At 41.3% G+C, this 22,611-nt stretch overlaps 1 protein-coding gene across 1 annotated transcript; it reads right to left on the bottom strand.

The window, feature by feature from the left end:
• Nucleotides 1-911: 911 nt before the first annotated feature.
• ATP6V0A2 (ATPase H+ transporting V0 subunit a2) lies at nt 912-22,141 on the bottom strand. Its single transcript, XM_019538903.1, has 20 exons — nt 22,014-22,141; nt 19,538-19,616; nt 18,318-18,415; nt 17,137-17,274; nt 16,514-16,614; nt 15,602-15,728; nt 14,946-15,028; nt 14,044-14,137; nt 13,177-13,389; nt 11,883-12,033; nt 11,250-11,389; nt 9,505-9,662; nt 8,753-8,843; nt 8,317-8,435; nt 6,689-6,899; nt 6,036-6,155; nt 5,232-5,351; nt 4,249-4,366; nt 2,868-3,039; nt 912-2,468 (listed from the first exon to the last, which is right to left on the bottom strand). Exons 1-20 carry the CDS (start codon nt 22,128-22,130, stop codon nt 2,366-2,368), a joined length of 2,553 nt encoding a protein of 850 aa, XP_019394448.1. The 5' UTR covers nt 22,131-22,141; the 3' UTR covers nt 912-2,365.
• Between the last annotated feature and the right edge of the window lie 470 nt (nt 22,142-22,611).

The following is a 22,611-nucleotide window of genomic DNA, read 5'->3' as shown; positions in this document are numbered from 1 at the left end:
GGGTCTAGGAGGTTTTGATTCAGAGGCCGTGCCCCATACCTGTGCTCGGTAGCACCAGATGCCCCGCACCTCCCAGAACGCGTCCAGCCCCTTTTGGAGCCCTGCGAGGCCATCAGCTTCCACCACACCTGGTGGCAGCGAGTCCCACATAGTAGTGACATGCTGGGTGACAAACAACATCTGCGTGTTTAATTTTAAACTGGCTGCTGACTTGTTCTGCTTTCTGACCCCTAGTTCTCACCTGATGAGGGTCAGTCGTACAGCCCTATTGACTTTCTCTCTGCCATTTACCATTTTGTAGACCCTTATAATGCCCCCTTCAAGCGTCTCCTTTCTGAACTGAATAGGACCAGCTTCTAGTCTCTCCTCTTAGGGATGTCCCTCCGTATTCTGAGTTCGTTGCAACAGAAGGACTGCTCCGTTAGTTTTCACTTGTTTTTTGACCACAGAAAAGTAAGACCTGGCATTTTCTGAGGGGTGCCTGAAGTCTTAACAAGGTTGAGAACCACTGACCATCTGAACTGAATGCATGAAGTGGATGTTACGTGCAGTTCTCCCTTGTACTCGGGAGAGGTCACCGCTCCCACAAAGTAGTTTTGCAGCAACTGGCTTCCAAAGACCCAGAAGCAGCTACTGGCAGTTTTGGAAAAGGTAACAAGAGGGCTGAAAGGATGGGGTGGGGAGGGCAATAAGGGACAGTGGGGGACAGGAGAGCTCAAGAAGAAACCCAGCTCTTCTACTGTCATGGTTGTGATGCGCAGGAGCAGGCAAAGCAGATGGTTTGGAAAACTGACTGCCAAGGCAAAGGATCAAACCCGGTGCCTCCAGTCCTCTGTCCTATGCACCTGAGCGTAGAGATCCAGCTGGTGTTGTAGCTAACAGAAAAATAAAACTGATGTAGACACTAAGTCAAAAAAATTCTCTATTTTTATTTGAAAGATGGTTGGTTGTCAAGTGAAGTTTTTCTCCTATGACAACTGAAAATTACTTCTTTACAGTTGGGCAAATCTAATCTAAGTGAAAATGAGATGTAGAAAACCCGCTAACTAAAACCTTTTTTATGCTAGTGTGAAATTCATTTAAAATGTGTAAATGAAGAACAGAAATTGAAGTTATCTAGGACAAAATGTTGGTAAGATAAGAGCTAACTTAAATTAAATACAACCAAACAAACATTGCAGAATACTGGTCCTAAATATAGCAGTTAGATTTTATTTGGAATTAATATGAAACAGGAATGTAGGATTATGTTCTTATGGCACAGAAGTCAAACCTGTATTGGTAACACATCCAGTTTTCATGTTGCTATAAAAATGTACCAAAGGTTCCCTTGCTCCACCCCTTCCCTTCCCCACCCACCTCCACTTACTATATAAACAACTTTGGTTCAACAACTTCAGATAAACCAGTCAAGTTAAATTCATAAATACCTTTAACACCAAATACAAACATAAAATAAATTAAATCCTTATTCTGCATTCCTTAAGCATGGGAATTTTGCATGCAACAGGACTACAGAATCAGAGCCTAACAAAGCTATTTCTAATACACATACAATGTCAGTCTGTTTTAAATACATCACACAAAAGCTCTAATCCTGCAAGATGGTCTGCACAGTCCCTATGAAGCCAGTGGGGTTCCACACAGATCACCTGGCACAACTGGGCTGTGACACTAAACTCCTCAAGGAAGGGGGATAAAAGGTGTAGCTGGGGGTCTTCTTTCCCTGCCCTTCATTTTACTCTTTATCAAATGAAATGGCAGTTTGGGTAACTGGAAAAAGTAGAGTAATAATTATGGGCAGAATTCAGAGCATGAAGTAAAAAAGTTTTGATGCAATTTTTAAAAAATAGACAAAAGCAAAAAAGGCATTTCATATTGGTATGAACACTTTATACTGATTTATACTGCTTTTGAATACTGAAAACATATATTGCCTAACCTGAATTGCTTCCAGATTTCATCAGTTGTTTTTTTTGTCTGGGAAAGTCATGCAGAATATTTTATGTGATAAGAAGATTAAGACCTTTAAGATCATTTAAATTAGCTATTAAAGAAAACAAAACAGTCTCTTCTGACCAAACAATTCCTAAATTATTTGCAGAACGAACAACAAAAGGGCTATTTTTAGAATAATCTTAAAATTAAGTTACATTAGTTTCTCATTTAAAAATGTACACATTATGCCTATATACAAGAAGGCTCCAGATCTGCAACGTATTTGTATGGAGGTATATAACTGAATTATTTGGCTGTATTAAGGCAATCAGTGAACACATTTTTCCTCAACAATCGCTACAGTCAGTGAGATCCAATTACATGATTTGCAGACACCTCTGAATATTTCTGTTTTCATGCAACCAAACTATGCAACATCATCTTTATTAAAATATAAAGAAATATATTTAAAGGAGAAAGGAGTAAACTTGTATCCTCCACCAGTGTAGAACTTGGTCTGAAATTCCACCCTGTAATAAGACAAAAAAGGATGCGCATGTTAACAACTGGCTCACGGAGGACAGGGCAAGATGCTCAAAAGACAAGACAGTGGGTGCATCTACATGAGATGCTTACTGCAGTTGCCTAACTTCCTTGCTTATATTTTGTGTCAAACTCAACTTTGAAAATAATCAATTGTGGAGTGGGTGCAAATATTATAAGCTAATGATTAAATTGTACCTATAAAGCCGATTCCAGTGAACCTTTTACTTAATGTAATGAAAAGTTTCTATCACCAGTAAGTGTTTGAGTTGTCTCTTGAAATAAAAAATAAAAAAAAAACCCATAAGCAACCTCCATTTTGACCCAATAAGATTCCTTGATCAACCCAACATGCAGGAAAAGTCAACATGAAAGTTAATACTTACCAGTGAAGTCGCACAGCATGAAGAAAAGCAGAAAGGCCTTCCATGATCAAAAGGATGAATATTGTTAACACAGCAAAAAAAGCTAATATTGGAACTAGCAGTAAGATGCCGTATGCTGCATCCACACGAAGGCCCACTCTCATTACCATTTCCCACAGTACTTCTGACAACTCTACAAAACAAAGGATTTTTTAAAATTAACTGGAAATATTTACACCTTTAAGCAACAAGTCTACTTTAATATTTGAATGCAGGCTGGTTAAAGACCCCAGTGAACAAGAGAAATATAGCTAAAATTATCTTTCTGAAGAAATCTAGTGCATGTAACAAGATGTTCAAGGGACTGAACAGCATAAAATAGCTTATACTTTTTAAATAGGGGCAGTAGCTTGCATTCACCAGAACAGTACTTCACATGCACCAGACTCTTTACCATACAACTAAGGAGAATAATCTGGAACTACACCTCCTGTCTTGTTTCCTTAAACAATGGACTATTGTACTATTCTAAACAGGTCTCAAAATCTGTTTTACTAAAATCACAACCCCCCACCCAAGGTTCACATTTCAAGTGACCCTTATGAGAGTGACCAATATGCACCATATTCAGATTTGAGTTCTGAAGTTAAACACTGGTCACAGTCTACTGCACAGCAGCTTTAATTTCACATGCAAAGCTGACACAACTTTCAGATATCGTTTGAGAATAAGCACTCTTAGAAACCCTATCATGGTCAATGAACCTTGAATTAGCTTACATACACACAACATATCACTAACTTATTCATTGTAGCATAATACCTGTAAATCTATTGTGAGAAAAACATTCCTGGAATCAGACCAAGAATATTAAACAAAAATTTTGACTAAAGCTTTTCAGGATACTTGATCAACAAGTCCCATCCAACAGCAAAAGGGGAGGGGGCTGTGTGTTTGGAAGTAACATAAGAGGTACCCATGTTTTAATTTAGAATGGCACAAGAACAAAAAACACCCTCACTCCAGTTCAGGAAAGGACTCCTATGCAGGACACCACTTATGCACAGAAGTAGTTTGAATCATATTCAAGACAGAAGAACATGCTTGCACGCTTTTCCAAATCAGACTCGCTATGTGGAAGACCTAAAGCAGTTCTGTGTATGAGGATGGATGATGGTACTAAGTCATGTGATATCTGAAGAGTTCCTAGATCCTTAGAAACAGGAGTGATCAAATGAACTTTACAGTGCATTCAGTGTTTTAGTTTGCCAGTTTTCCATTTGAGATAAAACTTCTTTTTAAAGACACAAACAAGTGCATAGTAAGGCATAGAAAGGCCAAAAAGTAACAAAAGAAACATTCTCTCCACCATTAAAAGTTACATTAGAGAACAGACACTCACGTGCATGAGCGAGACTTAGTGCCCAGAGCCTTAGGTATGAAGCGGTATTGGAGATGCATCCTAGGCAGTATTCAATGGTATGAATAGTTTGATTCATGAAAATATCTGCAAAATTAAACTACATACACAGATCTATGTAAATACATTTGTATATGGCTCAGTTCAAACCATACAGCATAAAAATATAAGTTATTTGCAAATTAATTATAGGTTCAGACTATGTTAAAGCAATGTAAGAGATCAAATAAGTTTGTTTTATAACTAACAACTATACAAAATAAACTTTTATATCCTTATTGCAGTAATAAAATAAAAGAGTACTGTCTTCTGATTGGGTCTCACGTTATTATGAAGTTTTCTAAAAGGTAAACAGACTGGCCAATATAATTGTGCATTAATATATACATGTAAATTGAATTCCTATCACAAAGGTGGTCTGTTTCTGTTGGAACACAAGTAAAGTGACCTAACTTCCAATTCCAGCTCTGTACAACTTTGGACAAGGTCAAAGCCTGTGGCATGGTTTCCCATCTTCACAGTGGGAATAATAATCATTGCCCACCTTTTTAAAGCACTTTGACATTCTCAGGTGAAATGTTGTAAGACCAAGGCATCACCATTTCCATTAAATGCTGCTATCTAGTTATATTGGCTAATTAATAACAAAGAACTGAAAGGGAATGTTGTTCCTGTAAATCTCAAATATTTTTTATGAACCTGACACAAGGTGTGCAGTGTCTTAAGTGATCAAACTTCCTTAATTCCTAGGTATATCATCCCCATCTTGGGGTTATTCTGAGGTAAGAATCATACTCATTTTGCAAATGGGTAAATTGAGGGATCAAGCTGAAAAGTCTTATTCAGTTCCTAGTGAACTGGATAAGGCCCCAAGTGAGAATTTGCAGTCTCTCTCCATGAATGTTTTCTACCAGTAACTTGCTTTTAGGTCTCTCTCCAGTACAGTCACAAGTTGAACGTATTACCTCTTCTCCATCCCCTTCTTGGTGGCCACCATCTGCAGGACTGTTTCCCTCCTCTACATCATGAGATCTCAAGAGAGAAAGTTCCTCTTCGCTTTCTTTGCGAACCAATTTGTAGCCATTCTGCACAAAATGTAAATGAATCAGCATTTGCTTACTCCTCCTGTTGCTTCCAAATAACAACCCAAAATGTTGCAGCACTGAAACATGCAATGCAATTTCTGAGGTACAAAAGACTAGACAGCTGAAGGAACAAAGCACTATTTATTATACAATAATACTCGTCCATTTTTTAATCTGCATGGTGAAAACAAGTTGGGAGAACACTTTATGGAAATCAGAGCTTAATGCTTCTAGATTCTCTCTCAATCTAAAAGGCAGTGCTTTCAGCATATTAAGATCTTTAAATGACTTATCAAACATAACTGAAAAATATGATGAGCATAAATTAATCTGCAAAAATATCTGATTAGTGACCTTCTGTTGTGACTTCATGTTTTAAATCTTTATGGCACATACAATGGAAGCTATATTCACTCATCTATGACACAGAAAGTATTACAGAAACAGCTCAGTGAAGTAACTACCACTAACGTCCAATCTACAGCATCAGACCAACAAATGCTAGCTTGGCATCACAAAGGAGTGACATGGGCAAACGCTTCTTAAAATTTAAATTTTCTTTAAATTGCTGAGTTGGCCTGAACAATTCATACTCAAATATCCTTTACACACAAATATCACTGTCACCATAGAAAAGCAAACGTATATCATGCTTAAAAGTGTTCTTTTTTTTCCAATACATACCCTGTACATTCCAATGCCTCGTCCTCCATTGTGCATCCAATACAAATAAAGTGGTTTTCCAAGAAGCATTACAGGAACAGAAAGCAAAGCAATGACAAATAAAAAATGCTGTAAAATAGCCTGGTAATGGAATGGGAGGGAAAAAAACAAAGACACATATTTAAATGAGAAACCACCACCAAAATCAAAGTACTTGCTTACTTAGTAAACCAGAAGCACCTACGCACTTCCCGTAATACAATTCAGTATGTGAAAATCTCCACTGACTTCAGCAGCGCTTTACTGCTTGTTTAAGTACATGTTTAAACGCTTTGATGCATCGAGGAGACTCAGCATCTGCACAACTGGATATCAGAACACAGCTTTGCTAATATCCAGCTTAATAAGACTGTACAGGACAATATGATAAATAAAAACTAATCTGGGCTCTGCAGCTCTCATTCCAATCAAGATCAAGGTTAACCTGAAAACAGACCATGAAAATTTTGCTCTGGAAATTGCCTCTTTTTAAAAAAAACAAAACAAAACACCTTCTGATACAATCTCCTTACCCTCCAAACCCTGAATTCAACCATTATCTTATACTGAAGTTCAGTTAATCCTCTTCATTTAATCATATCTATCAAAGAACATAGGATAAGAACATCGTTCACCTGTCCCGTATAAAGGGGGGGCGTCTCACTACTGCGAAACAGGAACATGTTAATAAATTCAATCAGGATGCTAGGAGCAGTTGTGGCAGTTTCTGCTGAGTAAGCTAACCATTTGAAGACTATCATAAAGACAAGGTAACCAAAGATGCACAGCATGAACAGAAGCTCAGGAAGAAAAACCAAATAAATATTGTACTTCTTCCTGAAGTGTCTAAAAAAATAAAGAAAACACACAATTAGTAAAGAACAGCCATCACAGAAGGATCAAAAACAGATTTAGAGCCTAATTCTGGGAGAGGCTGAGTATACTGCAACCCTCTCCTGACCTCAGAGGAAGCTGGGAGTGCTCAGCAGAGCTGTGCGAAGCAGGCCCTACTCTATTCAGCCCGAATCGGGGACAGTGATTTGATTCACTGATTCAGATCACTGTCCCCGATTTGATTCGGACATAGAGAATCAGCAGAGAATCAGCAATTTGGACACAGATTTAAATCTTTTTTTCTACAAAGCTCGAAGTACCAGGACGGCTTGTGAACACTACCATGCTGGGGCACAAGGAACGTCCCACAGAAGCACGTGAGGGGGGCCCTCCACGTCCTTGGCAGTGAACTCAAAAGTGAATCAGAAGTACTTCTAGTCCACTTCTGGGTCCACCACGGAGCACAGGAGGGGCACCTGCATGCTCCCCGGCAGATCTGGAAGTGGACTGGACGTGCTTCTGGTCCACTTCTGGGTCTGCTGCCGAGCATGCTGAGGACCCTGCCCACACTCCTGTGGGACACTCCATGGGCCCCAGCATAGCAGGTTCACGAGCCCCTGCTACCTAGAGGTATGTAGAAAAAACATTTAAAGCTGTGTCTATGTCCAAATCTTTCCAAATCTCTCCGAATCAATTCAGAGGGTTCCAATTCAATTTGGAGAGATTAAAGGATCCTCCGATTCGATTCAATTTTAGAGATTCAACCAACAAATCGGGCCGAATCTCTGCCAAACTGAATCAGGGACTGAAGTTTCGCACAGCCCTAGTGCTCAGTACTTCAAGGAAAACATGCAATGTGATCAAAAATAGAAATTATTTAAGAAATTAAGTTTTACTATGACTTTCAATGGGATTAGAGACTGAACAGCAGAAGATTCAGTCCCTTTAAATGCAAAACTACTTGGAAAACAAGGGCTTAATCCTGTATACAGTCATGCATATAATTAACATTAAGGATATAAATAACCCCAGTCTTTATTTAAGCACATACATATTTGCAGGATTGTGACCTGAATGAGTAAGATGGCAAATAACGTCAAAGAAATGAATATGAGAAAGAAACGCTCCAAAGAAGCTTAAAAAAATAGAAGCTCCTGATGCCGTCTGCTTTAGTGATGCACAGGAACAAAAATCTTGCTTCTCAATGCCTGCAGGTTTTTCTGTAGAACACCTACCCATTTATATTATTTTCAACAGGAGGCAGGGTATTAGGTACAGACTTTCATAAAGCAAGTTTTACAATGAATTTACTCTGGCTCTGATCAGTTTCTGAAAAACTTTCCAAAACTGTATCAGCTCAGATAATCACTGAGCCAAAAACACCGCCACAATTTCATTGCCCAATTAATTTCTAACTTTCCATACTTACAAGTGGTTGAAGACCCCCAAAACAACTCCAAATGTCATATGAGTCACTCCAAAAATCACAGACATTTTCATTTTGAAAGAATTTAAAAAACTGAGACGGTTGCTTGCCAGGTTCCAGATCTGAAGGAGAATCAAAGAGGAAACAGATGCCTGTATAAGGACTAATACAGTGCATAATGCTGTATCTTTTCCCCTTATAAAACCTGGATTCTACTTCCAACTTGGATCCCAGGTGAGTTTGAAGAAACTAGTTAAACTTTTCCCTGACTTGCTAAGGAACCAAACCCCCTTCAGAAGAGGATGTGTCAAAGTGTGGATTTACTCAGAGCATCCTTATGTTGGCCCTTCTATTAAGCAGATGTTGCAATGTTAACATATGGGTTATTAAGCATTATTCATCATATGTGGATTAGTTACAAAAAAAGAGAAGCACTAACCGGATCAATACCAAAGGGATAAATTCCACTGTACACACCAGTAACATTTGGATCCAAAGTTAAGTACTGATTAGACTTCAAATCAGCAAGACTGCAGCAAAAGAAACAGGCAATTATATCTGTAATTTCTCACTTAGAGTACAACTTCAGATTACCTAGTTAAAAGTGCAAAGAGATTTCTAAGTAGGGCAATAGTCAACAATATTTAACTGACAGATGCAATCACCTTTTTCCAGGTTAATTCCAGGCTAACAGCAGTTGCCAGAATGGCAGCTCTGGAGAGTGAATGACCATTCATGGTTAGAATCACCAGAGTTCCCCACAACCTGTTTTTCAAGGTTGAGACCATTATAGTGGAGAAACAAGTCTGAAAACCAAGAGCTGCAGATTTCAGGCTCCATTTTTCCATATCCCATTTTCTTTTGTTTTTAACTCTGGAAGATATTGCTGTTTTTCTTTTATTACTGTAGAGTGTACTGTGGGGTGAGTGAAGGTAACAGTAGCACCTGCCTAAAGCCACATGAAGAAAGTACCTACGAATTACTGAAGTAACCTTTAACACCAGCCTCATAAACTGAATCTGTGTATGCTTCTGATTCAGCCACTGCCAGCTGAGGAGGTTCCTTTACAAGAGACTAGAGCCTCCCAATGACCTCCACCACATAAAATTTTATCCCGAGCCATATAAATACATTAAACCAGTGTCAGCAGTACACTTTTTATGGCATAATAAAAAGAAGAGTACTACTCACCGCCAGACCTTCTGATCAAACATTGCTGAAACTTTCCAGCCAGAACCAAATATATTTAATGACTTTGAAAAGCAATCATTATAGACTAGGCCGGTATATACAGAAAATAGACCCATCAACAAAATTACATATCGTCCTTCAAAAAAGATTTTCATGATCTGAAAGTATTGAAATAACACCATGAGCTACAGACACATGAACTTTCTACACATTTCCAAGGAAAAGGCATGCTTTGTAATTATGTATGACCACGTAAGAAGGATACTAGATGTGAAGAAAGCTATGGCAAAACCAGGAAAAAACAGATTACTGTTTGACCTGAAGGCTATGCTTAGCAAATCTGTCCCTCTCTCTAACCATCTGTCCCTCCCTCCATCATGCCTGCAATGCGATGCTGCGGCTAGCAAAGCAACCAAAACGCTGGCTTGGATCCTTAGATGCTTCTCCAGCAAATCCCGGGACGTCATTCTCCCCTTGTATTTGGCCTTAGTGAGGCCGCAGCTGGAGTACTGCATCCAGTTTTGGGCTCCACAATTCAAAAAGGATGTGGAGAAGCTTGAGCGAGTCCGGAGAAGAGCCACGCACATGATCAGAGGTCAGGAAAACAGACTTTATGACGACAGGCTGAGAGCCATGGGGCTCTTTAGCCTGGAAAAGCGCAGGCTCAGGGGTGATCTGGTGGCCACCTATAAGTTTATCAGGGGTGACCACCAAGATCTGGGGGAACGTTTGTTTACCAGAGCGCCCCAAGGGATGATGAGGTTGAACGGTTATAAACTCCTGCAAGACTGTTTCAGGCTGGACATAAGGAAGAATTTCTTTACTGTCCGAGCCCCCAAGGTCTGGAACAGTCTGCCAGCGGAGGTGGTTCAAGCACCTACACTGAACACCTTCAAGAGCAAACTGGGTGCTTATCTTGCTGGGATCCTATGACCCCAGCTGACTTCCTGCCCTTTGGGCGGAGGGCTGGACTCGATGATCTTCCGAGGTCCCTTCCAGCCCTGATACCTATGAAATCTATAGGGGCACACCACCACCACCTCCTGTCCGGAACACTCTTGAAGCACTCTGATTGGTTGTTTCAGTAATCGGAGTGCTCCAAGACTGCTATGGACAGACAGATTGACTAAGCCCTTTATTATATTAGAATAGATTTGCCATCACAGTTGCCTAAAATTTTTACAACAAACGTGTTCCCAAAGACACTCAAACTCATGTTATCTATTTTAGATTTCTAAGCAAACTCATAGCATACAAATAAGCTCTCTAATTTGGAGTCACTAAACTCCCAAATATTCTATAAAGGCTACATTTCTGTGTATGATCATTTTTCAAAGTACTGTTGGTGGTTGGGCACATCATAATGGGTAGTACCAGTCATATCAAGTCCATTGCATACTTTGGCCTTGATGTGCTTCTGCATTCTCAGAGACACATTCTTATCATGTTTTAGGAGGAGGAAAAGAGGAACTTAAAGCTCAGGGTTTCAAATCAGCAGAAGCGGTACAAGCAGTTCTCCGCCCCTTCCTAACCCGCTGCAAGTAAAACTAAACCCCAGCAATTTACCCATTTAAGTCAAGGTTACATTATTACAATTTAGCTTCACTTGCTACAAGTTAGGAGTGGATAGGCCAAAAAAATTCTGGTTCAGATACATGAGGTGTTAAGTGACATCTATCCATAGTTTTAGTTTTCAGAGAAGTAAAGATTAATCTATCGAAATCACGTAAGTACTGATCTTTTACCTCATCTTGTGATCGCTGCAGTCTAGGGTGGTTTTCATACACAATCATCAAAAGTGCAAAGATGAACATTAGAAAACCATGTCCCAAGTCTCCAAACATAACAGCAAATAAGAAGGGGAAGGTGATAATGGTATAGAGAGCTGAAAAAAGCAACAAATTCCAGGTTTAGAGTAAAGATATTTACTGTGTCATAGATATTTACTGTGTCATTACAATTACCTGAATTTTGTCTAAAGACAATTCTATTAATGTTAGACAGGTAATTAAATTACCTTCTCTAAAGAAGTAACAGTATTATTGAATTCTACTTTTTTTTAATCAAGTCTGTTCAGTTTCACAATTTGAGAGATGCTGTTTCTATCCATTATCTCAATGGGGGCTCACCCATTTCCCAGGCATACTAGAAAGTGAACCTCATATCTTTCCCAAGTGCCATTCCAATTATTTGTCATCTAGATAAATATCCAATAATTACAAATGGCCATTAAACAATAGCAAGGTAGTTGTCATCTTTCCCCATACTAGTGCTCAAAATTCAGCAAGCTGCCAAGCAAAAGCACAGCTAATACATCATGGAGAAATTAATAAGCAATTAATGCAATCAAGGCACTCTCAATTATCAAGAGGACAAACCTGGATTAACTTCCCCATAGTTCCCAACTCCATAGGCATCAACAATATTTTGGAACCCTGAGGTGAATTTGTTGGTACGTATCAAAGTTGGAGGTGTCTGTTTGGTTGGTATCGTGTTCACAAACGAAGGGACTGTAGCTCCACTCTTCCTCTAGTTATAAAATGAAAGGGAATAAACAATAAGTTGTATGAAAGGCTCTTTGACATGGATTTTACTATCTTAGATTTTATTTTCATTTTGATAACTGCACCACTGGCCCTCCAGATATTTACTAGTCATTTTTCTCTTAAACCTTAGCTGCCATCTGAATACTTTTTTGTCTTGCAAAATTCTTCACGTGCACCAAGTCTGATCTTTTCCACCCTGTTCCCACTAAAAAATGCATGTTAGAGTACGTCAAGGTTGCATAATGCTTTTACAATCTATCAAGGTTGCTAATCTTAGATTGGCAATTCTCAGACAGGATGCCACAAGATCAGTTGAAGGGTGCCGCGGAGGTGCAAGAAGATAAAGCAGGTATGAAGGGGTAAGCAGGTAAGTGCAGGATTGGGCTTGTCCCTGCCTGGACACTCCCCCGCCCCCACTGAAACAGAGTGCTGCTCAATTCACAAAAGTTATGGAGGGGTACCTTGAGTCTAATGAGGGCTGCCATGAGTCTAAAACGTAGAGAACCACTGTATTATTCAACAACAGATACTTTAAAACACTAGAAGCCAATCTTTTTGGGCAGGCACGTCACAAATTAGTCCTGCACACTCCTGGAGTGCCATTCCAATCTGCTGCTCTGCTTTCAGCTCCTGGCCCTGTGCTTGAGCCTGATGTGCTAGTTTGCTTTCTATTCCCTGACCTATCTGCCGTGTGCCACACGCACAGGCCGCCTGTACCACAGGTTGGCCATCCCTGCTTTAGTCCAAGGATTTGCTATCACAAATTCTCTTTTTAATTTAACACAACTCCAAACACTCTCATTAAGCCAATTTTTCCATTTTCACAATAAGACAGCAGCAGTGCCTTCTGGCTGATTTCAGACAGTTGTCTGAACCGAAGACACACTGGGCCCAATCCTGCACACCATATTCAAGAAAAGCTCCCAGTGACATACATGGGGGATTTTGTTCTAGTACGAACCACCAGACACAGCCCCTATCAACCCTGAGTCCTACCAGGAATTTTCTGCATCCAGATCGTTTCCCTATCATACAGCCTTGTTTCTTTTCTTCCCAATGCTGGTTCAAAAGATTTTATCTTAAACTTCTGATTGTGCATAGCAAGCATGGAAATTAAGTGACTTACTGATCCTTCCTCAAGTGCTTCCCGCAAGTTTTGCAGATCAGACACTGGGCACCAAACCTCCGCAATTAAACATTTATTTGTGACATCAAAACTGCACAGGTTTAGCACGTGATAAATAGCTTTCATCTTCTTCACTTGGATAACCCAGGTATAGATGGATTCAGATGCCTTATATAAGACTTGCCGTAAGTAGTCCTCGGTTTTATGTAGCACCTTTGACAAAGGAAGAAAAAAAACCTGTAACTGAAAATCTGAATAAAGTCTAACTATAGAAGGAGCATTTTCTACCCATGCCCTCTACTCTTGGGATCCTGAGGAAGCTCTGCATGCTGGGACTTGTCCTCTTCACAGTCTTCCCTTTTACAGAAGAAACAGCCACTTGCAAGCCACAGTAAAACTGCTACTAAACATGCTAGTTAAGCATCACTATATGGCTACCCCGAAACTACAAACCATCTCCAATCTGTACCAAGCAAAACTGAAGTCAGATGTACACAGCTGAGCATCTGTGCTCAGGTCAGACCATAACAGAGTTAGTTGCACTCCAGGCAGACATAATGGCCTGACTGCACGGATCAGACTATATTACCTGGCAATACATCATTCCTTTCTCCTACTATTTATTACTTTACATGTGTTACCATACAACAGCAGACCTTGTGGAAATATTTTGTTGGTCTGAAAGCATGTATCTATATCACTAACTATGTATCTAAAAATTCTGGAAATGCACAGCAAAGGTTTGAATACCTAAAAAGATAAGTGACCAGAACAGCTAGCTGGATATACATTACATGTTATTATATTAAACAATTCTTTACACTGCGATATTTGGAATGAAAGGAGTAGCAGTGAAATTTTACTCACAGTATGAAGATCCTGAATACGAACATTTAGCTCTTCAATAACTGTTCTGCGCTCCTCAGTGGTATTGGGATAGGGATAGACATGACAATGATAGCTAGAGAAAACAAATGAGAGGATTGTATTAAATATTTAAGTACTAAATAGGGCTGCACCAATAAAGATTTTTGGGGCTGATACCCATAGCTGATTTTTAAGGAGGCATACGGGCTGATACCAACCCAATTTCCAATAACACTGTGGCAGCTTGAAGAGCAGTGTCCAGTTGCTAAGTTTGACGTGGTGGAAGGTGAGGGGGGAGGGAAAGGGTCTGGGGGGTGGGGGCAGGCGCAGATCAAGGCCCCTGCGGTGAGGGAGGAGTGGGGCTGAGGCAGGCACTGCCCAGCTGGGGCGGGGAGGGCACGAGACAGAGCCGCGGCCCATCTGGAGGGCATCAGGGGGTGGCACCTGCTGCTGCGCACTGCTTGTCTGGCATTCACCTGCTCATCCAGTGGCTCCTGCCACTCATCCCCGAGGGCATGGGGGGAGAAGGGGGACATGTGCCCCCGGATCTGCACAGGGCAGGACGGGCTAGGGCCATGGCTGCGCCAAGCTCTTCCTGGCAGGGCAGGGCCAGGCTGTGGTCAGGGTGGATAGCAGCACTGGGAGGGGCTATGACAAAATCTTGGGTGGCTGCAGCCCACCCTGTAGCCCCTCCAAAGCCACCACCAGCCACCCCGAGCACAGCCCCACCCCACCAGGAAGCTAAAATTACAAATGGAAAAACAACTAATGCAGAAATAACTAAAACTGTATCTTCAAAACTGTTGTATGAAAACAGCATCCCCATGTAATGAAAAAACTCCACAATGGTCAAAACACTTTATTCAATTTTAAGTAAAAATTAAATAAGGCTTATTTCTCACCAGTCACATATCTTCTTTACCTTCTGGCCGATTTGTTCACCCCAACAGGATATTAAAAACACAAACCATTTTGTGGGTTCACCCTAAAACCAAAAATAAATGGACACTTAATTAAAATTATATATTTTCATCTGAGTGGAATTATACTGTCAAAGAATTGTTTTAAAACTGTCAGAAAACAATATTAACAAGAAAACCACACCATTTTAAAGTAGCCCGAGAAAGAAAACTGAAAGTGAGATAATCTATTCCGTTTCACTATACTTAAGGCAGACAGGAAGGCATTTGGGGTGAGGCAAGAAAAGAACTGTGGCATTATTTTCTAAAGCTGTAAATAGCGTTACAGAAATAGATCCACAGCAATATTTTCAATAAGAAATCCAGAAGTATGAGACCGTCATACAAATTCCTTATCTGTCACACTGAACTTAATAATTAATCATTAATGCTGAAGTTAAACAGGATTATGATCACCAACTCCCAGTTTGTAACAGTGGACTATAAAAGAATTGAACTTTTCCTCTATGGATATTGTGATGTCATTAACCTTTCATTTTTACACACAGATGAATGAATAATGGCTCTTCCCCTGAGAAACATCTTGCCAACTGTGTAAAGTGTGAATAGATAATAAAATGGTAGCAGTGTTTACTCACTGTATCTGGATCTTCCAGACACTCATCCAGTTCTGCATAACTAAGAATAGTATATCCTTTGCAGACTCTCCATAGCATTTTTTCAAATGCATCAATTTTGGCTCGATGAACTAAACCAGATATAAATCTATATAAAAGGCAGGTGTTAAGAGTAAACCAAAACCCACAGATTTTTTTTTTTTTAAAAACATACATGAATTACAAGAATTTAGTAGTTGCATTTCTGCAGAACAAAAATGTCATGCTACACAGTTATTGCCTATTTTCTTTTACTTACATCCAACAGCAGGTGAAATTAAAAGAGTACTTTCTGCTCAAGGGAAAAAGATATGGCCATTGCTCTGATCACGCAACCAGGTCTGACACTAATTCTTCCCACAGCCATAAGCAAATGATTCAGTTTCTCTATACCCGATTCTATCCCCGTGTGTAAAATGCAGTATAATCGACCATGCAGGGATGCTGTGAGGATGTGTGGGGTGCAGCTCTTTCAATGTACACATGTATGTTTGATAAATTAATTATTTTAGTATTTTACAGCTGTCATGCTGTCATTAATGACTAAAATACTACATTTACCTTGTAATAAGAGCAGCAAATACAGTAACGAAATAATGATCTAGTGAAAGTCTACATTTTCTCTAACACGCACCCTTTAAATCACATCAGTGAACATACTGCAATAGTATTTTGGCCGTACTTCTGTCCTCAATAATTCAGCGACAAAACTGGATTCTATAAACCGGGCCACATTCTCTACTAGTGAAAATAGGTGCTGCTCAACTGAAGTTAATAAAGCTACACTGGTTTACACTAGGTACAGATCCAAACCAGTATTTAGAGGAGTTTAATAGCAGTACATTAAATCCCGATCTCCATACCTAATCAACAAAATTCTTTAACATTACCTACCCCAGCTTGGCACCCAGCCTGTGCATACAATTGTAGTCCACCAAAGGTTCAGTTTCCAAAGTTGGGAATTCTTCATAATTTGCAGGTATATATGGTTCATGCTATCAAATGAGAGGCAGACAGTTTTCAAAAGATTTAATATCAGTCAGTTTAATAAAAAATATGTTTCAATTTGATTAATACATTTTACAAAAAATATCTCCCTTACGATTTGAGATAACAAGTAAGAGCTCAGGACCTTGTATATTTTTCATCATTTTTGTCAATGAGTAAAACCACTATCACAAAGATTTTAAGACAGACATCTAAATGCAACTTGAGCATAAAAGAGTCAAATCATGTCTTCATTCATTTTAGTAGATACCAATATCAGTGTTTAAGTGATCTGATACAGAAACTGAAAGCTCCTTTAGGGCAGCGACTGACTTTTCATTGTATATACACACAGCCGAGTATAACTGGAACCCAGTCCTTGATTGGTATCCCTAACAACTGCCACAATACAAACAGTCATAAAAATGCATGATGTTCTAATAGCTCTACCAAAATTACTCATGTGCTTACATTAGAAAGCAAGATGTCACAAGAAAACACAATCGACATAATCCAAGTATATGTAGTACCTCAGCACTTCTCCTGACAAAGCCTTGTGTGACCCGCAACATGTAGATATACTCTGTCAGCTCAAGCAGGTTCTTCCGCAGCTTCTCTTTGTTTTTAGTCACCTCTCTTAGCTCTGTCTCCAGTTTCTGCAATTTTTCCTACAGTACAGAGAAAACACATCATCACTTCCACTTTGTTTAAAAAAACAAGAATAGTTAGTTCTATTTGTTGCTGTATTTTACCAAATAGGATCATTAAAGTATCTATGCACTCCACATGGAGAAAAGATAAAATATATTCCATAACATGAATAGATCAACACAGATTAAACAAAATATGTATCCAACATAAGGAGCGTCTAATTACTTTTTATCATCATAACGTATGCCAACTACCAGTCTTTATTACAACCTGTTCTGTAACAGAAATTTTGGCTTCCTAATTAACGGATCAGAGAATAAGAGCAAAAGTAACATTCTGCAACTGATTTGCTACTGTCACATGCTTTCTTTAATGGAAGTAGTATAATATTTAGCCCCACCAACAAATTAGCAGAATAATTTTGTTTTACAGGGATTAGTTGGAATTAAAAATTCTACCATTCATCTAAATCATCTGAGACACTCATAAGCATATTTGACAAAAAAAAAAAAGAATGAAAAGATAATGAAATCAGAAAAATCTCTCCCTCTGCTGTAAAATTATTTAGAGACTCAAAACAAAAGTGTTTTCAGTGATAAAAAGAATAAATGCAGGCCCTTTATTTCTCTCTCTCATCCATCAGTTTCCAACAAGCTTTTTACTTTAGCTTTGCAATAATCTTGCTCCCTGAGTCATACAAACAAAATTAAGGGTTAGCTTTGATCTAAGCCAGGAAAGCCTCCAGCAAGACAGATCCTCAATTATCTCTTTGATATCCTACTGGTTGAAAAAGAAAAAGCTTCACAGAGAAGAAAGCACGAGGCAAATTAATTAAACCTCCCACACCAAGTTGCTTCAACTTCCTGAAAGCATTAATAGCAGAACTACAACCATGCCGACAGCAAATGATCAAGTAAGAAATGGGACTGAAAATCTATCAACTCTCACAACTGTAAACAAGAAGTGCAGCGATCTGACACCTAGACCAAAGGGAAGCAAGTGGCTGTACCTAAACCTAATGCTGCCTTTAATTTTTGTGAAAAACCTTTTAAAAAGTTACCTGGATTTCTAAAACATGTTTAAGCACAGGGGCAGCAGGAGCAACGTCTCCTTCAGGAAGAGGAATATCCGCTTTTTTAATTTCTTGCACTAAATATCCTGGAGTAGAGAACAGCAACAGAATTAAAGGGGCTTATAGTATCTTACACTTGTCAAAACACATTACCTAAGCAACGCATTTAGGGGTTCAATCCTGAACACCTCCTGGACACCCTCCACTCACACTGATCTTTAGTCATAACTGGAGGTGCTGAGTGTTTTGCAAGATCTGACACATGACAATTTATTCACGTCTAACTTATATGAAGGTTTCTAGGTACAGGGGATCTTCAAAACATGATACAAAAGAGTTTTTCTTTGCTACAAGGCAGAGGTAGAACAAGTGTTTGGGGGATTAACAAACTGCTGTCATTAAGGCTACTTTCCTTAAGAGGCTAAAACAGATTTCCCTAAATACATGCATACATATATAGACATACTGTCACATTATTTGTTTATATACACTTGTTATGCTGATCTTGTATCCAAAGAATTCTATCCTGGAAAGGTCCAAGCTCCATTTTCCTACTCAGAATTATACTGACACTGGATGAACAGTTTACGAGGAACATGGTGGTTCAGCGCTTCTCAAACTCTAGGGTATTTTTTAAATTAGTGGTTTTCAACCTGTGGTCCGTGGACTCCTCGGGGTTTGAATACTGTTTATGGGCTCCGTGAAGGATAACTACAATCAAAAGTATGTGAATACCAACATGTACCATTCAAAGGGGCCCACACCTCCATTAGAAATTTCCAAAGGGGCCCACAAATGAAAAAAAAGATTGAAAACCACCGTTTTAAACAGTTACCTAAGACTGATCCAGTGCCTCATTAGCCTCATTTCTCAGTTGAAGAAAAACAAAAACAAAAGTTGAGTGACATACTGCAAGTCTCAACATATGTCTGGAGCAGAATAAGGAAAGGATCCATTTCTTCTCTCAGTTCAGTCCTATTTACAGAGCCACCCTGGCTCATAATTTACTAACCATCTTAATTACGGAAACATGCAAGGAAGGGTGAGTCTCATTACATTTTGCAGTGCTCAGAATCACCATTGGGCAAAATATAAAAACCACAGATAATATTTCCATTGCAGCAATACTCCCATTATGAAATCTCTAACTAGTAGAAGAGCTAAGACAGAATTAAAGTCAGGAAAACATTAACACGAACAAAGCTTACCAAGTATCCTTTCCATTTCCTCACATTTCTTCACTTCACTCACAAATTTTCTCTGAAATGCACTTACATTTGGATTGAGCTGCGGATGAAGAAGAAACACGCTAATTAAATATTTCACACAGCAGTAGATCTCCAGGACACAAACGGTTCATTGACTTAAGAACACTTCTCCCCGGCAACGTGACATTTGTGAGTAGTCCCAGTGCACTTGGTAACATATTCAGCTCAGGACCTCAGTGCCAAAAGCAGTCTTTCATTTGACATTTGTTGCTGCACTACTAAAACCAGGCAGCCGGGAATTAGAACCACGTCTGTCCTGGACAAAAGCTCACTCTTTGCAGCAGCTGCTTCTTCTCAGTTAGGGGGCCGTTGACAGACAGTCTTCAAAGAACTGTCGTAACTTTTGTTATAACAACAAACATTATTATAACAAAACAAAATCAATCGTCTCATTCCATCATGTTACAAAATTAATTAAATCCTATGGAGCAACCATTCCAATTTTTTTGGTTAATTTACTATTTTTACGACTTAAAATTAACTGTGCAAATACAGGGTTTGATTATCCCTTGCTGCAGTGAATGGGGATATTGCCATTGATTGCAAAGGTGTCTGATACACAATTTGAAAATGAATCCAAGTACATAAAAGCTCTGTTATCCGGCATCCCCCTGGGAATGGGGGATACCCGTTAATCAAATAGGCACTGTGCAGTGCACTCCCTGGCATCAGTGTGCTGGGGGACAGGGAAGGGTGCCCCGCACAGGCTGCTTTGCCCCAAGCCATGGTCCACAAGGAAAAAGTAAAGAAGAACTCGGCTCGCAGCGGCAAAACTGGAAATGTGGCTTCTGCTTTTGCTTTTGCCATGCCCCTCGGAAGGAAGATTTGTATTGACAGATGCTGGTTAGTGGAGATTTCCAGCTGGCAAAGTGCCGGATAACATGGCTTTTACTGTAGCAAGCACACTGATTGCTCTGCAGTTAGACCCTCTCAGCATCACAGGGAGCATGCCCTGCCTTTATGAATGCGTATCCAACTACCAGGACAGAATCAGGATTTGCATATGAGCCGCTGAAAAGCATTTCTTTAAAATATTGCCCTTTCTTTGCCCCATTAAAACATAAAGGGCCTGATGATACAACCCTAAACCACATGAGAATCCTTTCAGGATTAATCCCCTTTGGCTTCCCTGGCTCTAGGCACAGAGCAAAGGTTTGCCATACAAAGGCACCTGGAAGACCCGACTTTAGCAGCTTTAAACACAGCATTAGTCTGATGATGTTCACAGGTGAGCCCCCCTCCCACGCAAATGCCTCCTGCCTTCTCTTTGAAATTCAGCAAGCAAAGACGGATCAGACCATCCTAAGAAACACCCTCCCTCCTGCCCACTGGCATGGGCTGGGCCGGTAGCACTTTGCCCTGCGGGGACAGGGGCTACACCGACACCACTACACGCGGATGTCAGGTGGGCATTTGGCTTCCCCTACAAGGACAGCGCTGGGGCTCTCTGAGGCAGCGCTGCTTTACAGCCATGCATGAATGGCCATGGGGAAACACCACGTATCTGGGTCTATGAAGGCAATTTTCCTTAAGTGTTCCCAGGGCCGACTGTTCTTCTGGCATGGTTTAGTACCCACCAAGGTGTTGGGAGTTAAGACCCACTTGATGGAAATGAGACGCTCCTCCCCAGCTTCCTTTTACAGGCGTATTTTCATAGATTCATAGTTGCCAGGGGCTGGAAGGGACCTCGCAGATCATCGGGTCCAGCCCCCAGCAGGAAGACGACTGGGGTCAAGTGACCCCGGTGAGGTGACCGTCCAGTCTCCTCTTGAAAACCTCCAGGGTAGGTGACCGTGGCACCTCCAGAGGGAGTTTATCCCACAGTCTGGACACCCCGACTGCAATGGAGTACTTCCTGGTAGTAAGCCTGGAGCAGCCCTCCAGGAGTTTGCATCCGTTGGAGTTTATATCCATCCATATGGCTGAAGGCAGGCGAAACATGGGGACATCCAAACCCCAAGCCCCCAGGCACACAGGTTGCCTGACTGGAAATAGCTGAAGCCCACGATGGGGTGGGGAATATTTGCTGGTGGCAGGGCCACTTATGGTTAGGGCAGATTCATGAATTTGGACTTGACTGAGCTGGGAACATGAAAAATTTGTTTCAAAAAGAAAAATAAATAATAATAATAATAATAAATGTCCACGTCTGTCAACGAGACCCCTCTCCACCCCCTCCGACGCCTGCGCCCGGGTAGGAGGCGCAACTGTGGCACCCGGCCTCCGATCGCGAGGCGACGAGACCCTCGGGGCCGGCCGGCCGGGACACGGGTCCCCCGGGGGGGTGGGGGGGTGAGACGAGGACTCTGTTTATTGCGCACTGCGCTGCGCAATGAAGGTGACGTGCGCGAGGGCGGGGCCCTGCTGAGAGGGTGAGGGCCCGGGGCCGGCGGTTGGGGTCGGGCGTAGTACTCACGTCCCGGAACTCGGCCAGGCCGCGCTCGCCTACCGCGCTGAGGCACTCGTAGGCTGCGCCCGCCTGCAGGAACAGCTGCGCCAGGCACATGCGCTCGCCGCGGAACAGCGCCCCCATGCCGTCCCCCACCCACCCCGCTCGGGGGTCAGTCACCCGCCCGGCAACCCCGGCCAGATCGCCGCCCGCCCGCTTCCGCCTTCCCCCGGAAGTGCGCGCGGGCCAATCGGTGCCGAGCCGCGCCTTAGCCCCGCCCTCGGGCCAAGGTGCTGGGACACGTGGGCGGCCCGGGCGCAGCGAGGCGGGGCTGGAGGGAGTTTCCTGCAGAACCGGGGAGAAGCCGCCCGGTGCAGGGAGCCGCCCCGCAGGGGGCGGGGGTGGGATGCGTGTCGCTTTTGGGTGGTTAAATCCAGAAGCAAAAGGGAGAGGCTTCCCTGCAAGGACCGATGCGGAGGGGGAAAGGCATGTAGCACAGGCATGCGAGGGGGAGGGAAGAACAGGACGCAGGCACAACGCGGCAGGGGCGGCCTTTTTTTGGTTCTAGTCTGTGCCCCACCGCATAATGAACAAGAGGACATTTAGTGCATGTTCCCCACAACCA

The sequence above is a fragment of the Crocodylus porosus genome, unplaced genomic scaffold (assembly GCF_001723895.1).
Source record: "Crocodylus porosus isolate Cpor-Errol unplaced genomic scaffold, CroPor_comp1, whole genome shotgun sequence".
NCBI lineage: Eukaryota > Metazoa > Chordata > Crocodylia > Crocodylidae > Crocodylus > Crocodylus porosus.
The sequence above is the reverse complement of the archived record's forward strand: the minus strand, read 5'-3'. Positions and strand labels throughout refer to the sequence as shown.